General features: G+C 37.6%; 1 protein-coding gene across 1 annotated transcript in view; it reads right to left on the bottom strand.

Annotated features, from left to right (window-relative positions):
* Positions 1–1,149: 1,149 nt before the first annotated feature.
* Galphas (G protein alpha s subunit) overlaps positions 1,150–23,946 on the bottom strand; it is an 89,566-nt gene continuing 66,769 nt past the window's right edge. Inside the window, exons 5-8 of the mRNA XM_067108755.1 lie at positions 16,377–16,505; positions 14,801–14,980; positions 5,808–6,006; positions 1,150–4,597 (exon numbers count right to left, since the gene is read on the bottom strand). Coding sequence (XP_066964856.1) covers positions 4,451–4,597; positions 5,808–6,006; positions 14,801–14,980; positions 16,377–16,505 — 655 coding nt within the window. The 3' untranslated portion in view covers positions 1,150–4,450. The remainder of the gene's footprint in view (positions 4,598–5,807; positions 6,007–14,800; positions 14,981–16,376; positions 16,506–23,946) is intronic.

The following is a 23,946-nucleotide window of genomic DNA, read 5'->3' as shown; positions in this document are numbered from 1 at the left end:
GTTCGTAAAGTTTATTCAATAAAAAATTAAAGCCTCTATTAAGTAAATAATATATGTGATAGAGATTACAGCCAGTGTTGGACATTGGACAGCGGTGCTCGTTTCTAACACTTTAACTTGGTCTTTATAACTACCGAATAACGTTCATACTGGTCCAACTTGTTTCACTCAGGAGTATTTATCACACCATCACCTAACTACAGAATGCAGGTCAACATATTTAATGAATTCATCCATGCTTTGGGTTGGGATCTTGGAAACAAATCCCCAGAGGAATGTCAAATTCTTGGATATTTTCACAGTTCTTCCAATCATCTTTTGGATGCACCTTCTTAAGAATAAAACCATAAAAAATGGGCCTATAAAAGGAAACACTAACTGATTTACTTTATATGACTTCTGTTCTCTATTTCACACAGGTATCTGGTACAGCTGTAAACCAATTGTTTCTATATGCAGTGACATTTTCTAGATTTTCTAATTTGTTCCTAGTACAGTACTCGACTCCTTTCGGTAAGGTATGGGCTACAAGTGAGAGGTTCTTGTAGAGAATTTCTTTGGGTACAATTTGCTTTTTTCCTACTTACACATCAAAATTAATCTTATTCATGAACTGAAAGGTTCTGAAGCCATTCAGTACTTGCAAATAGCATGAGTGACTTGTCCGATTTTCATCATTCTCTTATGACCCTGTGGGGTTATCCTTCCCGTCCATAAATGTGAATTAAGTCTTGTTGAAATAATATTAAATAACAATATTCTATAGCGGACATACTACAGTAGGTAACAGTGCAACCAGTTTGTTAACTCTTAGAATGTTTCACAGAATTTCTTCTCGTATGTACTAATTCAACTTCAAACTATTTTAACAGTTTTGACTGCCTTATGTTAATGAGTTTTAACATGATGTTTGATAATATTGATCATTAAAAATTTTCATAATTTTTCTCCGCTTTCCCTTTATGACGGCTGACCACATGGAAGTTTACTTGCTCTAGTCCTGCTTCTTTCCAGTTTTGTACCCTGCAGCCAACTTCCTTTCAATAACATCACTTGAGATAAATTGAACTTTTCCTCCTTTTCTCTTAATCAATTCAACCCCTTGCATAACATTATGGATATCTACAAGAGGATAATTAAAGTCACAAACTTCTTGTAAATAAGACATTGTAAATTTATTCACAATTACACAATTTACAGTGACCATTACGCAGCATTTGAATATTCTTCTGATATATCTGATGTGCTAGATAGTAATGTTAACCCAGGATCCGAGTAACCGCTTTCACATATTGTGGTGGTGCAGGTATAGTGGGGTGGGCATTGGTGGGAGTGCAGGGGGAGGCTGACCTGCGGGGGCAGCTGGGGGTGAGTGGGCAACCAACGCTGGGAGACGATACAAGTTGGCCGCCCACGGGCAGCCCCCGGGGTGTTGCGAGCCCCTGCACGTCCACATTAGCACCTAACCCGCTGGGGGCAGCCGCCCAAATTTACCTCACGAGGCAGCAATCACAGAGTGATGGCAGGATGACTGACCCCGCACCCGCACCACTCCTGCAGCTGATGTTGTTGCTTCACACTGTTAAACCAGAGGTATGCCTACACTTTAGCCTTTATTACAAAGCAATACACAGAGCAGGTATACATTAACTAAACACATTCAATTACATAAAATCAGGTATAGTCTAATTTCTTTAACACTTTTTAATAGGTTATAACTACACGGGGAGAGGATTGTGACGATAGAAGGGATCAGAGCAGAAGATAAATTCTTCTAGAAGAATTTTCCTTCTGTCTGAATTGGCTACCAGTTTAGGCTTGGTCTCTACGAGTCTGGGGTAGTAGGAGGCTGAAGACCTGGGAGGTCTTTTCACCACCTACTCCCTAGGAAGAGAATAGGGCACTGGAAGTTGGAGGGAAGCAGGCAGAGAAGTAATGGGGAAGGGAGTGGGGATAGTTTGGGGGGAAATGCTCCCTGGAGACTATTTGGGACTGAAGCGCAGCTAAACCAATCTGGTGTTCTAGGCGCACTACACAAGCCTCTAACATAAAACACAAGCTGGTGTTATGCCCTGGGGGCAGACTAAACAAGGGATTTGTACAGGCAAAGTAGAGGGACCACAGCGGTAGCCACCTAACTAAGGTGTGTGGTAAATGATGCTGATGTGGTTGAGGGTAACCATAGAAGGCCTCATAACCACAATCCAGTATTACCACAGCAATCATTTTGCAGGATGGCTGGCAGCACAGGAGGGGCCACGGGCTCCAGGGAGCAAGGGAAGCCCCGGCTCCCTCCTCCCAGCCACCAACTAGACTGACAACAGTGACTCACGGCACCAACCCTGCCACACCACCACCATCAGGTGCCATCCAACTCCTCTGGCCAAACTCATATAATTGGTGCGTTAAACTCACCGCTACACCTATGCTCTCAGCCTAGGGACAATAATATTGGCACTTTCAACAAACTTTTTTCCCCACAAAGTTGTTCAGGCATCCTCATTCTACACACATGAATAATCTATATAAAAAAAATTAACAAAATCTTCCACATACCTGCATTCAATGATGTACATTATTTCTCCATTCGGTAACTCTTACATTCAACACAGCAAAGGCCTTCTTTACTGCTGTTCCAACAATGCACAGCTGGCCAACACAGCGTGCAAAAATTTTGAGAAACAGTGAGAGCCATGACCATAGTAAGAGATCTCCAAAAACATCACAATGTATGAGTATGGTTACCTTCAGCTATGGCGCTCACACTGATGCTCATATGGGGGGGAGGAGGAAGGTGGTCAAGTGCACCCTCTCCAATGTGCCAGCACCTCTCGCCTTCTTCTGCCAGCCAACACAACAGAGACCAAAATTAAAAGTGACAAACATCACCACCTAGATGACTTGCACAAGACTGATGTCATCCTCCTGACATGAACTAAGGAAAACCGGGCGATAACATTACTTCCTCTTAGAAATGAGAGGTTGAGAAGTGAGAGGTGCCAGCAGGTTAAACACAAGTTAAAAGTATACGTAAAGCTTCTGAAAATTATTTGGTAGTGGAACTGATCAGTAACTCAGTTATTATAGCACAATTTGGTGGGTTTCAACACATCCACAACTACAAATAATTGTCACCAGTCTACTTAGATGCACTTATTACTTAATAAATTAAAAAAGTACAAAATAAATTCAATCTAATTGAGATTTCTTCCACATAGTTAGATTCACAAAAGCAGATCTCTGGTGTTGACACAAGTAAAATAAATAGATAAAAACTCATCAAATGGCCATTTCTACAACAAACTGATAGGGGTGGCAGCATTGAGTCAAAATCTCATCCTGTCCCCTCTGACATAACTTATATAGGCTCATTTATAACATAATATACAGTATATATATATTATTATATTATATTATATATATTTATAAAATTAGCAAAAAATATGGACACCAAAAGCATGAGACAGAAGAACTTTTTTTTTTATTTTGTGAAATAATTCTAAAATAAGTTTCTTTTAATTTTGCACAACTGACAGTACTCTCCTAACTTTGAGGGTCTTGGGCAGTTGCTAAACTTGGTGAGCGGGGAAGGGGGAAACAGGGTACATATGGGAGATCCAAGTGGGCCTTGGAAGAGGATAAAAGGGATAAGTAGCCCACTTAACAGGCTTTTTTGTGGTCCATGGGGGCAAGATGACAAGGGTTCATGTGGCGCATTGTGGTGCTGCTGCAGAAAATACTACAGTAGTCCATTTCAAGGGGCTAAGGGCAGGTTGCCTGACGACCATACATCACATGCTAAGTAGTCTACATTTGGAACAATTTTGTCTTATGTTATAGGTATCCCAGTATAGCTTTCAAATAAAAATATAAAAGGAATAACAATCTCTACAATTATAATTACAATAAAATTTCCTCTAAAGCAACGATTTCAGTCAGGAAGTATCAGTGTAAGGGGGCTTGACCATGGAGTACTGTGAAGCAGTCAGTACTCCCTGGTTAAGAAAGATAGAGAAAGATTTTGTGCTCTATTTCCAATACCTAAACTCAAATAATGGCTTTTAAGCCATCAGTGGAGAACTATTAGGTAAAAGTGGTAGTAAAAATGGGAGCATCCGAAGAAAATAAATATCATCATCTTATGGACTGGGAACACCATACCATTAATGTGCGTACAATCTTATTGTAGCAGTCATTAAAATAAAAAAACTAAGGACTGAACAGAAAACTGGTTTAAGAAGTTTTTTGTGCCACGCATAAAGCACAGGTGAAGCTTGAATGACTAGGGGGGGAAGTGCCAGGGGAGTGACAACCCTCCACTGAGGAGACTAGACGGGGAAGGTTAAACCATCCTCCCAGTGCTACCACCCCAAACCACCCAGCCCTCCTGTTTGACTCGCTCAAATGGAGCGATTCTGTTGCCGCCCACTGTACCCACACATACTGGCCATCACAATAACTCATATTGTCGTAGATGCATCCTTTGTATGATGTCACGGCAGTCGTTGAACACTCGTCGGATGTTTTCGGTATCGACGGCACATGTAAAATGAGGGTAGCAGTAGTGCTTGCCATCACCACTAGCTGTGCTTATCCTCTGTAAAGAACAATGAAAAAAATATACTGTACAGTGTTACCCAAGCTAATTTATTTAGAGGCAATAGATGAGGCCCTGTCATTCTTTCAAAACTTTTCCCTCTTCAGATATGGGAATGATGACAGATTGTGCATCCCATTTGCATGCTTAACACGAATAAAAACAACTAGTCCAACCTGTGGTAATCCATAATTACTCAGCAAATGCTCAATAAACAATGCTTTCATAAAAAATTTTCTGAACGCTGCAACGCACCCCCACTCCATTGTACTGTTTCCGCTGACAGCCAAACAACTATGTGTTATTTGAAATCACCTTCAAGCAATTAATTAAAAGGTATGGAAGCCCGCAATAATGAACAAGACCTGTTTTTCAGTAGCTATTAAAAAAATGCTGTCTTCAAGGCATTACAGAAATATATGACAAATGTGTGTTCATAATCATATAGGTAGTGCATGCATGGCTATATACATAAAATAAAACAAATCTGAACATTATACTAATTTTAAAAACTTGAGGCTAGTATTTAGTATTACCAACATTAATAATTCAGCTACTTGCACAAATTATACAGTACTAGCCTATTTGGTCAACAAAATGTGCCTAAGAATCTTTGGCTACTAAATGCCGACAATACAATAAATAACCAGTGGCATAATGTAACTCTCAGGAGGCAAATGGGAACTTAAGAAAATATGGAAATATAAGACATTTTTACTGCTACTCTGATAGAAAACAAGTCAAGCAAGTGTACAAGAAAAAGGAAAAGATACACCATCTTTACATTATCTCATTAAAAAATCAAAATCTGACACTAATTCACACTCAAAGGATATTACAGACGGAAAATAAAATACAATGCTGCGCCTCCCAAAATCATGATATTGAAATAAAAAACAGAGAACCCATTTTTCTAATTACCATCTTCCTTACTTTAAACTTTCAACTAACTTTCCTTTCTTCCCTTTTCCTAACATTTTATTCCTCACCAGTAAGGCCAAATATATTTCCAATGATTAACAAGGGCACCAATAATATTCCCCATTTGGGGTGGCCAAAACTGTAAGCCATAACAGATGCAAGGGTGAATACACGCAAAACCTTTTTGAAAACTAACATTTGCATCATTATAATTACGAAAGTTCCCAAGATGGAATACTCTAGTATAGCTGAAAAAAAGTTGTTTGAGCAAGTGTCTATGAAGACTTACTAGAAATTCGTCCCTGATGAAGTACTTTGCGCGAACCACCTCCGGATCTTCCCCAGGTTCAACAGTAGCGTCTACTGGGGTTTGATACCGGGCAAAATCAGGAAAATAATCTTCTAGTTTGCTCTTGCCTGCCTTGATTTTTTCAGCGAGGAGATCTTGTTTGTTCAAAAACAAGATAACACTTATTGTGCGTAACCACCTGCCAAGATATTGACATATTAGCTCTTGCATGAAGCATGCACAAAATCGACAAATCTTGGAATGACACAATAAGAAAATTTTATTTCAATATGTAAGTAGCAAAGTTCCTTTATTCAAGCATAAGCAAGAAAAAACATATCTAAACAACAACATTTATAAAACACTAGACTTAAAACAAAATGGAGCAGTTTCAAGATATCAAAAATTGATATTTGAAAAAACCCTAAGCAATAAAGGTCTGTTTAAATCTCCTGACATATTCAATATGCAAATTAACACTGAAGCTAAGACAATGTGAGACAGCCCAATTTGTAGTTTAAATGTTAATTCTCAGCAGGGGGAAAAAAGCTGCAGGAAGAAGTCCTCTTTTACCTATGAAAATAGTACTGGATATTTTTTAATCATGATTATACAATTGGAAACAACAGTTAAACACTGACAATACCTTTCTTCCAAAACCTTTCACACTTCTAATAAGCAGGGTTTACTATTATGTAAAATTTCCTACTACAGGTTGAGAATCCATTATCCAAATTTCCAAAAGCTGAAGACCTTAAAAATCTGACATTTTTTTTTATGCTAAAATGGCGTACTACAAATGGGAAATTCCACAAGGCACTGGGTACGCTCAATCCCTCACATTGAGTTTACCCAGTGGTTAAGTGATTCAAAGTTTTAATTGTTATTTTATCCTGGGTTTTGACGAAGACAATAACCCTTGATACAATGTGATTGGTATCTTTGTGTTAATCAGGCAGATATAGAGCATTATATATTTACACATGATTTCACCTGCAGTGAATGATATTCAATTGCCTAACATTAAATACCTTCCAATGTATTTTGGACACTGTATAGATTTTGTAAATCTTCTTCATTCTTAGCAAATAAATAATGATACTTCTTCTTTAAACCTTTAACATCAAAACAACAGTACCATGAGAGAGAGGGAGAGAAGTGATTCTACATGTGTACACACATGCATAATGATTTTGATCAAATGTTTCTTAAATTTTTCACTCATACTGTGCTTAAGGGACTTTTGGTATTTTTATCAAGTCCATATATATTTTTGCATTCACTAAGTACTTAACAGCTTGCAAGACCCTCCTCAAACAGACTTCATTTAGTTTGAATCTATAATCGAAATATTGTGCATTCTGTTATTCATCACGTAACTTGATAACCATGAAAAACGCTTCCATAGGTTTTATATCTGATAAAGGGAACCTTCCAGTGATATCCGAGACATTGAGGAAATTCTGAAAAAAGCCTCAAACTTGATCTAAGGTGCAATAGTGAATTACAATACATTATAGTAATTTACAGAAAAATTCCCTTCAAAATATCACTACTGGCAACTTTACCTGAGTTCCTAGCTTGAAAAAAGATCATAACTTCACTAGCAGTGGTCAGCACCACACGCAACCTTATATGCTTCTGTTTAATTTTTCATAGCTCTGGCTCAGCCTTTTGGTACTTGTCTTATCCTGATAGCATTTCTGTATTTATTGAGGACTTCTAATATGCCATAATGCAGGAAACATTGTTATCATACTGACAAAAAATTAAAAAATCCCACAAAAAAAAGAGCAAAAAAGATGCACTGAAGATGCCATTACTCACTGTTAACACTGACCCAACCTTTTTCCTATCCTTCACACCTTGATGACCCCCAAGCCATTGACCTCTAACAAGAGAACTCTACCCACCTTCAAGGAATATCTTCATATCTCTTTTCAGGTTACATGATTATGAGGATGAAGTAATCAAGTTAAAGAAGTCCCCAAAATCACATCTATTATCACTACAGAAAAATTATCACCACCTACAAGTAAAGAAAATCTTTACTCATTTAGTGTTCTGCTTTAGAATATTATGGATTTGCAAGTTGGAAATGATGAAACAAGAGCCTGGGATGTCAGTACAGAGCTTTAATATATACTGTACTCTTGTCATCTGAAATACATATGAAAAACATGAAAATTCGTTTTGAAACATCAAGAAATTTGCGAAATATATGGATTACATGACGATTGCCCCTGATGAAAACTGTTTTCCGATTATTGACATAGATAAAGAAAGACTTGGGCAACTACGACATCCTCTGGAATGAGAGTAATATTCTGCTTCATAGAAGCAGGGTGGGACTAAGAGCCTGTAAACTGAATATATCTGGGAATAAATATTCATGTTTTAACAAGCAGTTATTTTGTATTAATATCCGGACTAAAAAATGAAATGCTAATTGCCATAGAACCATTTCCTCATGGCTGAATCAAGTATAAACTTTTAAATAGCTGTACCTCAAACCATATTACCTTTAAAACCTATTTCCTTCATTATTTTTTGTCGGGGGGGTAAATTTAGTAAGGAAATTTCACTAATCTATATTGTGCAAACATGATTTTAATCAGATTTACGATAATTTTACTGAAGCCTTACATAAGACCCTTTCACCAGATTACTTCAATTGATAGAAAGCATTAAGTATATATTTCGAAATTTTTATCTTTAAAAGTCTGAAGGGTAAAAGTCCAAGTAGGACAATTATTTTGAGGCTTAATACAATGTACTGTTTGTGAAGTCCTTAATACCTGGTATAAATTTCTTAGTTATCCCCCACCCAACAAAATACCACTGCCAGATTTTTCCCTTGATAGTGTTGTTCTGATGTACTGTATATCAAGTAAAACTTTCAGTCAAGTATTTTGTATACATTTTATACACAATAAACAACCAAAACAAAGTTTCTGCAAATACTGAAATGGGCAATATTAAAGACAAGTCAAAAGTCACTCAGATATTGTAGGATGAAAAGAAAGCAATTTGTTTTTACATTATTGCTTTCAACATGTCTTGTAGAGGCAAAATTAACAGGAAATCACTCATTTGGCTTAAACGGGCAGTAGGTAATTACACCTGGGAACTTCAAAAAAAAAAAAAATAAATAAATAAATAAATAAATAAACAAATAAACAACCTAGCTGTCTCAGAGATGGAAAATGCTGCTGATACTGTAAGATCAACCCAGCCAGTGTATCTAACAACAGTTCTGGTCATGTCCAAGACCCATGTGTTAGGCATTGGATACTGTACCTTTAAAGGTCATTGACAGATGTGGAAATACCTCTCCAATTGGAGTTCTGTGAAATGAAGATGGTGATTATGCAGATTGATGGTGAGTATGAAGAAACTCATGAAGGTAATGATTCACTGAAGGGTTATTATTATTATAATTATTCAGATGATGAAACCTATTCATATGGAACAAGCCCACAGGGGCCACTGACTTGAAATCCAAGCTTCCAATGAATATGGTGTTCATTGGGAAGAAGTAAGAGCAGGTAACGGGAAACACAGAGAGAAGAGATCCCCCTCACTTATTAAAAAAGAAAGAAACAAAAAAAAATTAACAAATTAACAAATAGATAAAAATGTATTGAAATGCAAGGAGAATAGTATTAGGGTAGTAATGCATTGCTCCTTCGCTTGAACTTCTGAAGTTCCAAATGCATGACTTCCTCTAGGAGGCTCTTCCACAGTCCAACAGTGTGAAGAATAAAAGACCTCTGGAACTTAAAAGTTCGACAGCGAGGCCAATTTACAGCAAATTGGTGTTATTACTCGTCAAATCTGGTTGCTCTCAGTAGGAAAAGGGGATCAGGGATCAATTGCGAATGTGAAAGATCTCTGTTGAAATACAACTTACGAAAAACCGACAAACGAGAGACCATCTGTTGATGGTCCAAGTCATAACTACTACTATTAGGAAACAAAAACCTACCACCACAAATCTCTGGCAGAAGCAGACATCCACACCAAAGAGCAGTATTCTAGTAAAGGGAGTACCAATGGCATAAAAAAGATTGCACTGATTTTATTAATTATAAATATATGAGGCCTTACAAACAATACTTAACTTTCATGCGTCATTTGCTGAAACTTTCATTGTGTTTCTCAAAAGTCAGATGTGAGTCAAAGATTACACCTAGAGGTGTTTAAGCTTCAGACTCATTCAACAAAGTTCCATCCAAACTGAACAGGAGGATGAGGTGGGAAATCAGTACAAGGTCTGCTAATCAACAGGTGTTTTTATTTTTTTTAAACAACAACTGGAGTACAGTCTCATAACCCAACAACACTACACCATTCCCTGATCTGGTCCACGTCCCAACTGAGGCTGAGGGAAGCTTCATTTCTCAAAAGTGACGACTTTGCTACACCCACAAGTGTCGCATCATTGGCATACTGAACAATTTTGTTCTCCAGGCCAACAACCATGTTCACTTGTATACTGTACACTAAAAATAATAGTGGACCAAGAACACTGCCCTGTGGAACTCCAGACACAATAGGTCTTGGTTCACTAAAGATCCTGTCCACAGCAACTAGATGCTGCCTACCTAAAAGGAAATCTTGAAGTAATCCTAAAATATCCACCCACTCCAAGATTCTGAAGGTTATAAATAAGTGCCTTGTGATTTACCAGATCGAAAGCAGCACTAATATCTATCTGTATTATACTCTGCTCTCAAAACCCTTATCAAGGTTCCATTGCAAATGGCATGTCTAGTCTAAAAGAGCATCGCAGGTACCTAGCTGCTTCCTATATGCATAATGAATATGCATAATGACTATCAGCTAACAATCCTTAAAATTCAACATACTTACCTAGTGGCTTAAAAATAGGTTTTTCAGCAACTTTGGAAAGCAGGTAGAATAGAGATCGGTCTGTAGTTACTGCAGTCTGCAGATATGCCACTCTTTGGAACAGGCACTGTATTACTAAGATGGGTTCATCCACAAAGATACTATGTCAACATAAAAATCTATAGAATCTACTAAACTTGGGAGACAACAGGCTAGAAACTTTTTTACAACACAAAGGGAAGAAACCACCAGGATCTTCTCCAGCCCAGCTATCAAGATTACCCAGAATTTTCTTAACATCCCTGGAGTGAAATGCATATTTTGTAAGAAATGCATATTTTGTAAGAAATGCATATTTTGTAAGAAGAGTTTCTATGACCCAAAGACAAATGATGCCAATTTGGTCCACCACAGATGAGGCTGCGTAATTCCTTCAAGTTTCCTCTTCACGGAATTATTGTAATTTCTCTCGGCTGTAAGGTAATAAGTTCTATTAGCAGCACGGCGAGACTCAACAAAAATGGTGTAATTAATCTGAACGATTTTGTCTCCATGGATTGAATTTGGTGTTCATCATGGTAGACTTGTCTACACGTATCAAACCATGGCTGGCCATTTGTCCTAAATTTGATGACCTTTCTAGGGATATATCTTATTAAAATAGCCATTAGTTATTTCATTTAACTTCTTGGGATCAGTGTCTAATACAGCACCTGAAGTATTAAGTGTCTGACAAGCATCAATAATGTGATCCCAATTGGCTCTGGATTTCAACGAGACCATTTTTCAAATAGTGGAATTGGGAACATACTGATTTACATATATGTCCATCTCAATGGCACAATGATCAGTAGTGCTATATATTCATAAACCTTGGACTTCAGAATAGCTGGAACATCTGTGAATATGAGGTCTAATCTATTACCAGAAATGTGTGTGGGTTCCTCAATTAGTTGGACAAAATCAGATGATACACAGAACTCAGGAGCAGACCGGCAACGTAATCTTCAAAGCGATGGAAGTGTGTATTATGAATTAGTGATTGGGGACAAAGCAGAGACTCTCATTGAAAGAGGTCTTTTCACCAATGTGGTAGGCACTCAAGTTTGAGCTGGTGATGTTTGGATAAGTGCCACTTCAACTAGATTCATGAGATAATGGTTGACTGATGGAAGAGATTATATACCAAATTATTGTTTTTACTGCAAAGGCAGGAGTGACATGATTTTGGACTCAGTGATGACAGAGAGGAATAAAATTATTTTAAGTATTTTAGGGTTGATGGAATAGTCTAAATCATATTGATGAAAACAACCATTACCAAGGCCAGCATGTTCTTGGTTGAACTCCAGGCTTGGGCAGAAAGAAAGAGGGAAGATGTGGTCCTGAAGGAATGATAACGTTCCTTACAATCTCATTATTAATGCCTAATGCATGAAAATATGTTAAGAGATCACTGCCCTACTGTTGTTTCTTGATATTCCAATATTTCCGAAACATACACCGTGATCAGTACCAGGCCCCTATTATTTTTTACGTTTTACAAATGTTACCTTGAAAGATGCTCTTTCACAGGACAGCTTGTGGAAAATAAAAGAACATCAAGAAACAGCTACATAAATGATTTACAGGTTATTTTAATTCCTTTTGTGGATGTTGAAAGCCTTACTTAAAACATCCCTTATTTTTAATAAGCATGCTAAACCTAAAGGCACCAGTTTCATATATAAATTTACGTTATCTGTGACTGTTCATCCACGATGTGATGGATGCCTTCTATCCCAGAATGAATACGCATTTTCCTGTTAATAACCTCAAAGCCACTCGTGAACAGCCATGAAGCACTTCTGGACCCTTTTCCTTGGGGTCATATTCTGTACATGAACAATTACTATGCCAACCTTGACAGATGGGAATTCCTACATCACAACAACAGGGACTGTCAGTGTCCATCTTTCCCTCCAGCAAGAAGACAGAAAACTCCATTAAGGGAGAAAGGGCACTTTTATTAATTATGCTAAACAGAAAAGAATTTGCCTTGATAACAAATTGGACAGGGGACCCTATACAAAGCTGGAAGTTATGCGAAAAATTTTAGGTTGTAAGCAAGTTGTACATACATATGGATTCAACAGTCTGTATCCAAAAAGGACAATAAAGAGATACAATCAAACACTGCTCCACCTTATGGATATTTACAAGGTGAATCCTAATGTAAGAATACAACAGAAAAGTTCTTGTCTCAGCAAAATTTCTCTATGAGATATGAGTCAGAAACAACTACTAGACACGATACATTTCAACCTGAAAGCGTAAAGGTGTCGTACGAGCAAATTGAGAGTACTGCAAAGAAAAGGGAACAGATAAGTTCACTGTCAACCTGGTACCAAGGTTTAGAAGTGGCCTTGAACCTGGAATGTATTACAGTATACTTAACATCTGCATGCTTAAGGTTGTATATTATGGCTGACTTAGCTGAGATTGTGAAGTTAAGAAAAATAACTATCTATATTTATGCACATAATTCATTAGTAACTATGAACTCCAGCCAAAATTTAAGAAACAAAATGTTACAGGGACATGCCCTAATGCATATTTTTGGAAAACCTTCAATTACAAGGTCTACAAGTAAAAGAATTAATACTCAAACTGATGAGCATGTTATTCATTAATTAATAAATAAACACTTCTTGAGGTTTTCTTGTATTGTGTTCCTATGAATTGGCCTAAGTATATCACTTACTATGAAGCATATTTTCTCTTGGGTATTACTGTGTTTGCTTGCGTGAATTCACAAATTAATCATAGGAATAACCCGTGTATATACTGTAACTGGGTGAGCACTGTGGTGTAAGCAGGGTGGGGGAAAGAAAGTGTAAAGCATGTAATGGGGTGTAGGATGGCTGGGGGAAAGAGTAAACTGTGCATAGCCTACTTTGACTTTATTTGGTCTTCATGAAATGATATTTGTATGGATTAATTTTCTCTGGCAATAATAGTTTATTTTAAGATACCTTATAAAAGACATGCCATATAAAAGATATGGCAATATGTAAGGGTGATTATCTTCAATGTCCCTTTTCTAAGAATAACTCTTTTTACAGCATGTGCAATTTCCACAGAAGTCATACTACCAAACTCCATAACACTTCCAGTCCAAAGCATTTTGGATAAAGGATTCTCAGCTTATATGAACTTCACATCCCACTTATTCATTCAGAGCTTTTACCTCTGCCGATTTTTCCTAAATACCACGGCTCGCCTGGATGATTTGAAGAAAAATCTACACCAACACAACCAGTCTCCTGGACCAGGCTAAATCCATATCTCTACCCTTTCTTATTTCAAAAATATTTCTTTCAAATTAACATGAGGAAATAATTTGGAACATAAAAGCTAACCATAAACATATACATGACATTACTGAAGAAGTAAATATACATAAGATACCGTAACTTAGTAAAGGCAATAAAATTCAATTGAATTTCAAGATGATTACTGCACGCAGGTACAGACTGAAATTCATAATAACCAATATTACAATATGAATGCCAAGAAGAGTATACTTTTCATATTCTTTTGAATAGATCAATTTACACTCTTAAATACAGCATAATGACTAAATGGATATTTTGAGTAAAACCAGGCCTATTATGCTAGATTCACAGAACCATGTATGTCAAATACATTCAAAATTTTGGATAGCACTTGGCATGGGTGGGAGTTGCTACACATAGAGCAAGAAGAGCAGCTGAACCTATGGAGAAATTACGGATGTGCATACTCTTCATAAATGAAAAAAAATTACAATACTGCAGTTATACACTACTCATGAAGAAAAGCATTTTATCTAATTTATAGCTTCGAGCTTTTTACAAGTACTGTAAACAAATCCATTGTAACTCAGAGAATCACATAAAACACTATATCAAAATGGTTTATAAATTATGCTAACATATCAATGAGCCAGCGGCTTTATCATATGCATTACTTTGAAATTGTTTTGACATCAACCTACTTGATGACTAAATCAAAAGAACCTACAAGTTTTACACTTTTATTATGCTTTTACTATGGATAAATAGGACTCCAGCTTCTTTGAAAAATACTAGGAAGCCTGAGCATTTGATGCGCCTTACCTATTATTCCATATACTTTTAAAGAGATCTAGTGACTCTCGTAGCCGGTTTTGACTGGGATCTTCCCTTAGGACCATGTTATAAGATGAGCAGGCAGTCACAAATATGATGGCTGTTACGTCATTGAAGCACTGAATCCATTTTCGCCTCTCATCTCTCTGGCCACCCACATCAAACATGCTGAGGATATAAAAACATCATTAATACTCTCTACAGACAGAGATAACTATCTTATTAACTGTAGAATAGAATACGATGAGAGGGAGACAGGATTCCACTGATGCTAGGAATAGCTTAGAAATGCCTTATTTAAACCCTCACTTGCAAATCTGAACATGATGTGAAGTGGTCGCAAACCTGTTTATTGAGGCCGCCAGTTATCATGCTAGCCTCTTAAAAGGGTTTGTTCATAAGTGACATTTGACAATGGTACACTGTATTAAATTTAACAACTTTGTGGGAAGAAACTAAAGTGAGCAGATGTAAAGTACAAGGCATACCACCAATGCAACTGGGGTTGTACAGGTGTTACAAAGAACCTTTAGTATTCCAATGTACACCAAGAATGGCACATCACAAGCATATGCCATTACCTGTTCCAGTCTTAATGGCTACCACATCAATGAACCTTGCTTATAGGTAAAGATACTTTGTAAATAACTGAAAATGAAATTTAAATGATGGTTAACTCTTCCTCTAGATGGCATAAATGTTGAAATGTTGTGTTAAGTGTCATCTGCAGACAACATTTACAGCATATAAGTTTCTTTGAGATTTACTTAAGCATGATTGAAGAGTGAAGATGAATATGAAAATAATAATTATGAAGACTTGATGGATACTAAAGGTGCAGTGCTAAAAACTAAATGCTATTAGATGGTGAAGAGAGCTCATATCCTATTAACTCCCTCTTTGATCTGTAGCATTCCACAGTCTTCTGTAGCATGAGGCATCCGCATTTACTGTTAATTGCATCCGCATTTACTGTTAATTATAACATTTATGACAAATGTCTATACTTGATATGTTTATTCTGCAATGCAACCATTTTTCCTGTTGTGGTCGAACACAAGGATGGTATAGCTTAAGATACTGTCTGGCATATATTTGACTTGCAAAGTTATAAAACAGTCAACCTACTACATTTAAGGAAAAAAAAAAAAAAATTACAAATTTGCAATCATTGCATTACCTGTATGTATTTGGGACCAGAGGAATAGGTACCTAGTTTTATACGATAGCTTTAAATGATGGATGCAGCTTGTGAATCATGAATTGCGTAAAACAGCTGAATATGGGTACCACAATCCTCTAAAAAAATTACTTGAACTTCTAAATCATCTACATTTGTTACTATTTCTTGTCTGTCATAATGATGATCTGACAATAAATTGACTATAAAAAATTATTCTACACAGTCACATTCAAGTCTTCACATATTTTTGTTAAAATGTTAGTAACTGCTAAAACAAAAGTGCATTACTATGAAACATAACAGCATAAAAATTTGCAAAATAATGTTAAAATGTCTGAACAAAAACAAAAGTACAAGGAATGACAGATACAATAAACTTACTGGAAATTGACTTTGTCTACTTGAAATCTGGTTTCGAATATGCCTAAAGTGAGGACTCGACATCGTAGTATGTCTTGCTCAGTTGGAGTGTAATCTGGTTGCCTCACTATGTGGACACGGTCAAGGAAACTGAAAGATAATACAAAGAAACTGATACTTTCTATCAAATCAATCATTAATGCTCAGTTAAACTCAGCACTATAATTTCTTTGACAATACCAACTTGCTTTTTGGCTTTGCACAAGGATAATACCCTACCCGTCCCCCAAAAATTCATTAGCTTCAAGGTATGTGTTTAGGCTCACATAAACCCTAGTTAGTAGCTTTCGATTCTTCTAAATTCTGCAACACGAGTCACATAAGTTTTCTTTCTGCATAATAAATTGATTCAAACAGTCAGCCACTGAAAAAGTCATATGAACGGAGGTACAGTAAAAGGAATGAAAGGAGCTGCACTTAAGGGCTGAAGAGGCATTGCAAAGAACCTTAAATAATGCCTACAGTGAACAACACGAGGTGCGCTGATGTCACTATCCCCATACGGGCACCGTGAACTTGGTGGAAAAACCTTGGGTCAAGGTCAAAATGTGTCTGACCTGAAGCTGGACCAACAAATGATGTAAAGAAAAAATTTCTGCATAAAATACAAAATTTGTAAACAAGACTTAAGTGATTACTGTATGGTTCTTGTATATGCTGGGCCTTATTAATAGAGAGACTGGTGTATCCCAGCATACCCAAACCCTGACAATCTGTCAATGACTAGTGAAAAACCGAGAAAAAGGTACAAGAACAATTAGCAGTCTGGTTTTATGAACTTTAGCTTTACAAGCTATTACATTCATCATATTCCTGTCTGTTCCACATGCTTATTTCAGAAAATATCTTCATGATTTTTACACACCTAATTTAAGCAATGTACTTTTACTATATGAATTCAGAATTTACCCACTTGCTTCAAGTTCTATGAAACTGTCATTTGAAAGATTCTTACTGTTTCTTTTATGTAACACTAAGGTAATAAACTGTGTAACTGCAACATCACAGATCTCAGTCTTAAATAATCTGAAGAATGTTCTATAATTTCAAAGAAACATTGATGTTTAGAACCATTTTGATGATTTACATCATTTCTTAACCAGTATAATTTCAAATGTCTAGGAACTCCCCAAGAATAAAAAACACTGAAGCCTGATGTTTCTCTGATCTTATTCCACTATGCATTTCAATCCGAACTTATAAGCAACTTTGAAATACTTCTGAAGTAATCAGAACTGCAGTGTAGCCTTTAACAATTACAATAGAGAGAGAGAGAGAGAGAGAGAGAGAGAGAGAGAGAGAGAGAGAGAGAGAGAGAGAGAGAGAGAGAGAGAATTTATATGCAAATGTCTGCATGTCTTTGAGTGACCTAAATAGTAAAAGATTAGTGACTGAATATTAATAATACCCTGGCAGAGAGAGAGAGAGAGAGAGAGAGAGAGAGAGAGAGAGAGAGAGAGAGAGAGAGAGAGAGAGAGAGAGAGAGAGAGAGAGAGAGAGAGAGAGAAAATATCCATCATCATCACTCTCCAAACCACATTAATAACCTTGACAAAAAATTTTTCCAAATTGCATATACATATTAAACATAACTTACTTTCCAGTACTTTACACTGGATTCAGATGTAACCCACTGAGATTTGTACAGCATGTCTCTTAAAGACCAGGATTTCTTAAAAACACATTTGATTTAAAAACTGATGAGGACAATAGCACATAATATAATAACCTTTATCCAAAACCACCTGACCTGTAACTACTTTTTTATATCTATAACAATAGATTACTTCCTTTAGTTACCAAACCTGAGCATATCAAGACTACAAACCAAAAAGGAATTCAATAAATGACAGTGAACAAACAAGAGCAACTACCCAATGAGTCACATGGAAGCAACCAAGGCCATGGCCATTAGTTGAACAAGTGTACATAAGCAATACTAAAAATAGATACAGGTGCTGAACTAAAAATACTGTACAACACCCAAAACCACCTGCACATGGCCCCATCTATTTACTATCTGAATGTATATAAAGGTGAGCATGTACCTATATACTATATTATACTATACTATACTATATTATACTATACTATACACTACAAACATACACAAAACACACATACTAATTTGGACCGTTTTGGTAAAGTAACATTCCCCTTGTAATTTTACATGTGATATTTTCCTCTCACTTGCCCTATTCACTTCAATAACAGTGAACAGACAACAAAAATACTTAATCTTGGGCAAAATATAAAAATCTACTGTACTTAATGTTTATAGCACAGGACCACACTGAAAATGATTGGTTCCAATGAATACACAACTATCAACTTTCCTGACTACCTATATTCCAAAGCTGCGAGTTGTGTGGTTAACACCATTACCAAACCAGGAAGGAATATCCTCTTCCACCATCACCCCATTTATGAGGAGAAGGTGTATATAAAAAAACGTCGACTGAATATCTATGTGGTAGGGTATGGGGCTAGCAACCCCATTTCAAAGTGTGCTAAAAAACCTGAACAATAACCCAGTACAAACTCCCTCTAACAGAATTATTCCATTTTCCTAAAACCTACAAAAAATTTCCACTACTAAACAATATTCAAAACACTCAACATCACCATTTATTGTATAGCACAGCATACCACACACACACACTTGTCAATGCTTTACAACCTGATACAATGAAAGATGACAACTCAGATTATCAATCACCAACGATGGAGTTGAAAACATCCTGCATAAGGTAACTACACGGTGAATCAAATCACAATTCTTGAGGTACTCAACATCATTCCAGAGGAACTAAATGGGTAAAAACATTTAATAACAAGGTGCTAATGAAGATAATTAATGTCATGGTCCAAAAACAAAACCATGATTCCCAAAAACTTGAGAGCTGAGATTTCCAACTCTTAAAATTCATCAAGTTCTGAAAACATTATGGTTAATTTTGCAATGTAAGTGAAGAGCCTTTCTTAACTAAATATAAAATGGATAATATTAAAATAATCAGCTGAACACTATAGCTCACCAATATTCTATACTAATTTTTTCAAGATTCAAGACAATCTGTATTCATGAAACTTAAGTCCATCATACAATGTCCAACCTTACATTCAACTTGTTAAAATATACGCATATACAAAATATAAAATGTTGATAACCATGATGTAATGCCAAGCCATGGGGATGGGGGGGGGGGAAGACTGCTGAGGCTTTTATGCAGCAGGAAGAAAAGGACAGGGGGACTGCTATGAAGAGATCTGGATGTAATTAACTGCCATGAATTGTTCCAAAGGAACCATGTTATCATTTGCATTACATAATACGTGTACACACTGTACACACCTTCCCCAACACACACACACACACACACATTTTCAAGACCAGGGCACAAACAAAGCAACCCATACTGGGTTATCATCACTATCTTGCTGCATATCTCACTGCAGGTCTACAATACCAGAATATCAAGTTAATTAAACATGTATTATCTGGATGATACAAGAACGCATTTCTGGGAGCCGGTTTCCATCGGAAACAATGGGGGGGGGGGAGAGAGAGAGAACGGGTAACCTCCCTTTCGACTTGTTAAATCTATGGGGAAAAATGACAACTTTTCGCCCAAGAAACGTGAAGCAGATTTCTTTTGATTGCAAAAAATAACACTACAAAGCATCATTCTTATTTGCCTTATGGACGGACTAGATGTACAAAGTAATTAATGCTTTCCATTAGAAGCATAAAAGCGCTTTTACTAACATGAAAATAATAAAAATGGCTGATCTTGTCCAAATCATCTTCTATCCCATACTCATGCATTATTTTTTAAAAATTCTTTCAATATGGATAATTTCACTATGTTTGCACATTATTCAAAGTTTGCAACACATGCCACGTGGTTTAGGCAAATAATAATTACGTACATAATACATCAGACCAAAATAGTGACAAACACATACACGCACATATGAGAGAGAGAGAGAGAGAGAGAGAGAGAGAGAGAAAAGAGAGAGAGAGAGAGAGAGAGAGAGAGAAAGAGAGAGAGAGAGAGAGAGAGAGAGAGTCTCTATCGTCCTGCCTTGACTGCTGCTTATCCCCCCCTTAAAACCTCTTCCTTGACTGGCCCTCCAAGCGTCAGTAGATTTAACAAGAAACCCCTTCACGATCTCCCGACGCCTTTGCACGTGCACAAAGAAGAGGCGATTGTAAGCGCTGCCCTCCATTACTCCCTGGGACCCCTCCCTTTCCCTTCATCAAGTGAGCGCGCGCGCGCACGCATACAACACATTCAAGCTCAGTCGCGAACATTGGAATTCCACTAACATACAGAAACATTTAGAAAACATAACTTCTGATAAAAAGCAACACGTCACACAGTAATACAGTACGTTTACACACTGAGTTATTTTTCTAACTCTAATTTTTGATGTTCCGCTCAAGACTACGCTGGTCGTTAAAATGGAGTATTCATTGAATTTACTGTTCCACAAAAGCCGACGTGTCTTCGCTTAGATGTGTCCATCCTAACAACTTCTGCACCTAAGACGTTACTATTAAAACAAAGACCAGCCAGTGTCATACTCATTACGCAATCCATGAATCACGGATGGAACCCGTGTAAAAGAAACAGCAATTAATTCCACGGCCTAACAGTAGCTTCTCACGGAGGCATAAGCAGACCGTCGCTTTAGAGCACATCTGTTGCGCTAAAAATTAAATAGAAACATATAAATGGCATCACAAACCACTGGGCACTCAAACTTTCGTTCTGTTCTGACGATTTCAAGCTGTTGCCATCAACTACGAGTTCTAATATACTTCCAAGAAAGCAGATCTAGTTTTACAACATTTAACTTATCACTCTAACATTTAAATTATCAGTAAAAACAATTTCAATACAAGAACATACTCACCCACCCTTACATGCTTTCTTGACAGGATGTGGCATATCTGGTCTAGTGCCCCAGCGGAAGATTCCACCACGGTCCCGAGACGTCTCGAACTTACCTTCTACACACATCAACAGAATTGCTGAGGCAATAACAACAATACTATCTTTGCTGCTCCTAACACTTCACTAATCAAAGACTGAAATAAATCAAAACATGCTTTTCGACTTCCAGGCTAAACTCCGAGACATGGCGTTCAAAACCTCTTATCTAATGTTTTTCCGTGCATTCTGTAATAATGCCAATGCGTATTTGAGTGTACAGGAACTGTGACAGCAATCCCGCACATCTTGGGTGTGTGGGTTCTCTACACAACAAACAGGAAGTTAAATATGACCGTTCAACGGTTACCATATTATAAGGTCGTAACCTTTTTGGGTAACAGACATCTCTTTATCGTTTGTGTTCCTAACTTCACTGATCTCGTCACGGCAACAGTTTAAATCCAGTTACTTATATAATCTTTACCCATCTATAAAAATCTCCAATGATAAACTTGATGATAATGTACTCCCCTTGAGTGGTTTAATTCAAACGGTCAAATCTGACTGAGAACAAATATGAATAAACATGCGTTCAAACTTAGCGCTCCGACTTTCCCAAAATTATAAAAGTAATAACAGCCAGAATTATCAATTTCTTCTCATTCCCGGTTTATTCCGTAGTTATATAAACGCTGACTAAAGTTTTTAAGTTCAAGAAAACACACAATCCATGTCATCTGGAACGTGGGCCCGTACGATAGCCTCGTGCATACTCCTTTTGGTAATGCACAACCCACCAAACCTATGCAAGATTCTTCTTTTCAATTCTTGTACACCCACTGAAAATCTCATTTTCTAATCAAAGACTAGGTAGGTGAGATCAAACAGAAACTGAACGAGCGAATACCACTTCTTAAGGAAGATTCAGCTTGAAAAAGAAATGAACCGGACAAGTGGAGCAGCACCAAAGGCTATATACATTTTTAGTTTTCTTTAAAAGAAAACTATTGAGATGGCTATTTGTCTGTCTGTCCGTCCGTCCGCACTTTTTCTGTCCGCACTCAGATCTTCAAAATTACTGAGGCTAGAGGGCTGCAGATTGGTATGTTGATCATCCACCCTCCAATCATCAAACATAATACATTGCAGCCCTCTCGCCTCAGTAGTTTTTTTTTTTTTTTACCTAAGGTTACAGTTAGCCAAAATCGTACGTCTGACACCTCTATAAGTACCAACAACACAGGCCACCAGCGGGCCGTGGCTGAAAGTTTCATACAACATTATACGCTGTAAAGAAAACTCGACTGCGCAGAAGAAACGTCGGCGCATTTTTTCCTTGTTTTGTTTTGTGTAGAGCATGTTAGCATCTGACCAGTACGCGATCGACTTCTGTGGTGGTGCCACGGCGCCACATCCATGACCCTCTCAACAACTCGACGGGAGGTTGTGGGTCTTGTCTTCATCGTCTCAAAGAGGAAAAAGGGTAGATGGCAGGAGCGAGGAGAAGCACACGCCAATTTACAAGGGGTTAAAGAGCTATTATGGTTAGGAAAGAAATTCATCTAACTTCGATTATGAGGTTAAGTGTTTATCGCCTCAAGTAATAGCTTTTCAAGTCTGTCCCGTAGTCGGTAAACCCTCAAGAGGTCCCCCCCCCCCACCAACAACGATGCCTGCAGCTTGTAACCGACTTCACCCCAACCTGAATGCTACGACGACACTTTTAGTCGATGCTAACGCACTTCGTGAACATTTGGAACTACAAACAACAACTACGTTACAGGGAGGCACTTTTGAGAGAGAGAGAGAGAGAGAGAGAGAGAGAGAGAGAGAGAGAGAGAGAGAGAGAGAGATTCAAATCAGTAAAGGGTAGAGTGATAGAAGACGGCAGAGAGGACAAGAGAGGAAAAGTGGGAAGAAATGAATGGGCGGTCAGAAGAGGCGGCGGGGGTAGGTGGGAGGAAGCGACGGTGGCGGGAGAGAGAGAGAGAGAGAGAGAGAGAGAGAGAGAGAGAGAGAGAGAGAGAGAGAGAGAGAGAGAGAGAGAGAGAGCGTTCCTAAAGGAAAACGAACTGTGGAGCTTTGGCGACAAGGCAGAGAGCGAGCGAGGGAGGTCATGCCTTATGAATGGTTTCACTCCAGAGAGGTGAGGATTACCTCGTCGAGGACCTCCCGTTTTGACGATATACATTGTGACGGAGCGATGAATACTTAAAAGTTTAGGTTTTCACTATTTATCTCACACACAATTACTGAGACTAGCAAGAGTCGTCTAACAGCTAGGCACCTATTTCACTTTATATATCAACAGAGGTACAGTGAGAGAGAGAGAGAGAGAGAGAGAGAGAGAGAGAGAGAGAGAGAGAGAGAGAGAGAGAGAGAGAGAGAGGGGGCTTGGCACCCGAGTAAGGTCAAATGCACGAAAACACAAGACCGTCAGTTCGAGAGTAAGGCGAGAAACACTTGGAGGGACCGTCAAATTTAGATAAAGCCAACGCTATGCCACCGATGCCTAATAGCCACACTAAGCTCTTACAGTCCCTATTTCCATGATTTAAAAAAAGGTTTTTCCACTGGATGCTTTAAAA

Source organism: Macrobrachium rosenbergii, chromosome 9 (assembly GCF_040412425.1).
Source record: "Macrobrachium rosenbergii isolate ZJJX-2024 chromosome 9, ASM4041242v1, whole genome shotgun sequence".
Classification (NCBI taxonomy): Eukaryota; Metazoa; Arthropoda; class Malacostraca; order Decapoda; family Palaemonidae; genus Macrobrachium; species Macrobrachium rosenbergii.
The sequence above is the reverse complement of the archived record's forward strand: the minus strand, read 5'-3'. Positions and strand labels throughout refer to the sequence as shown.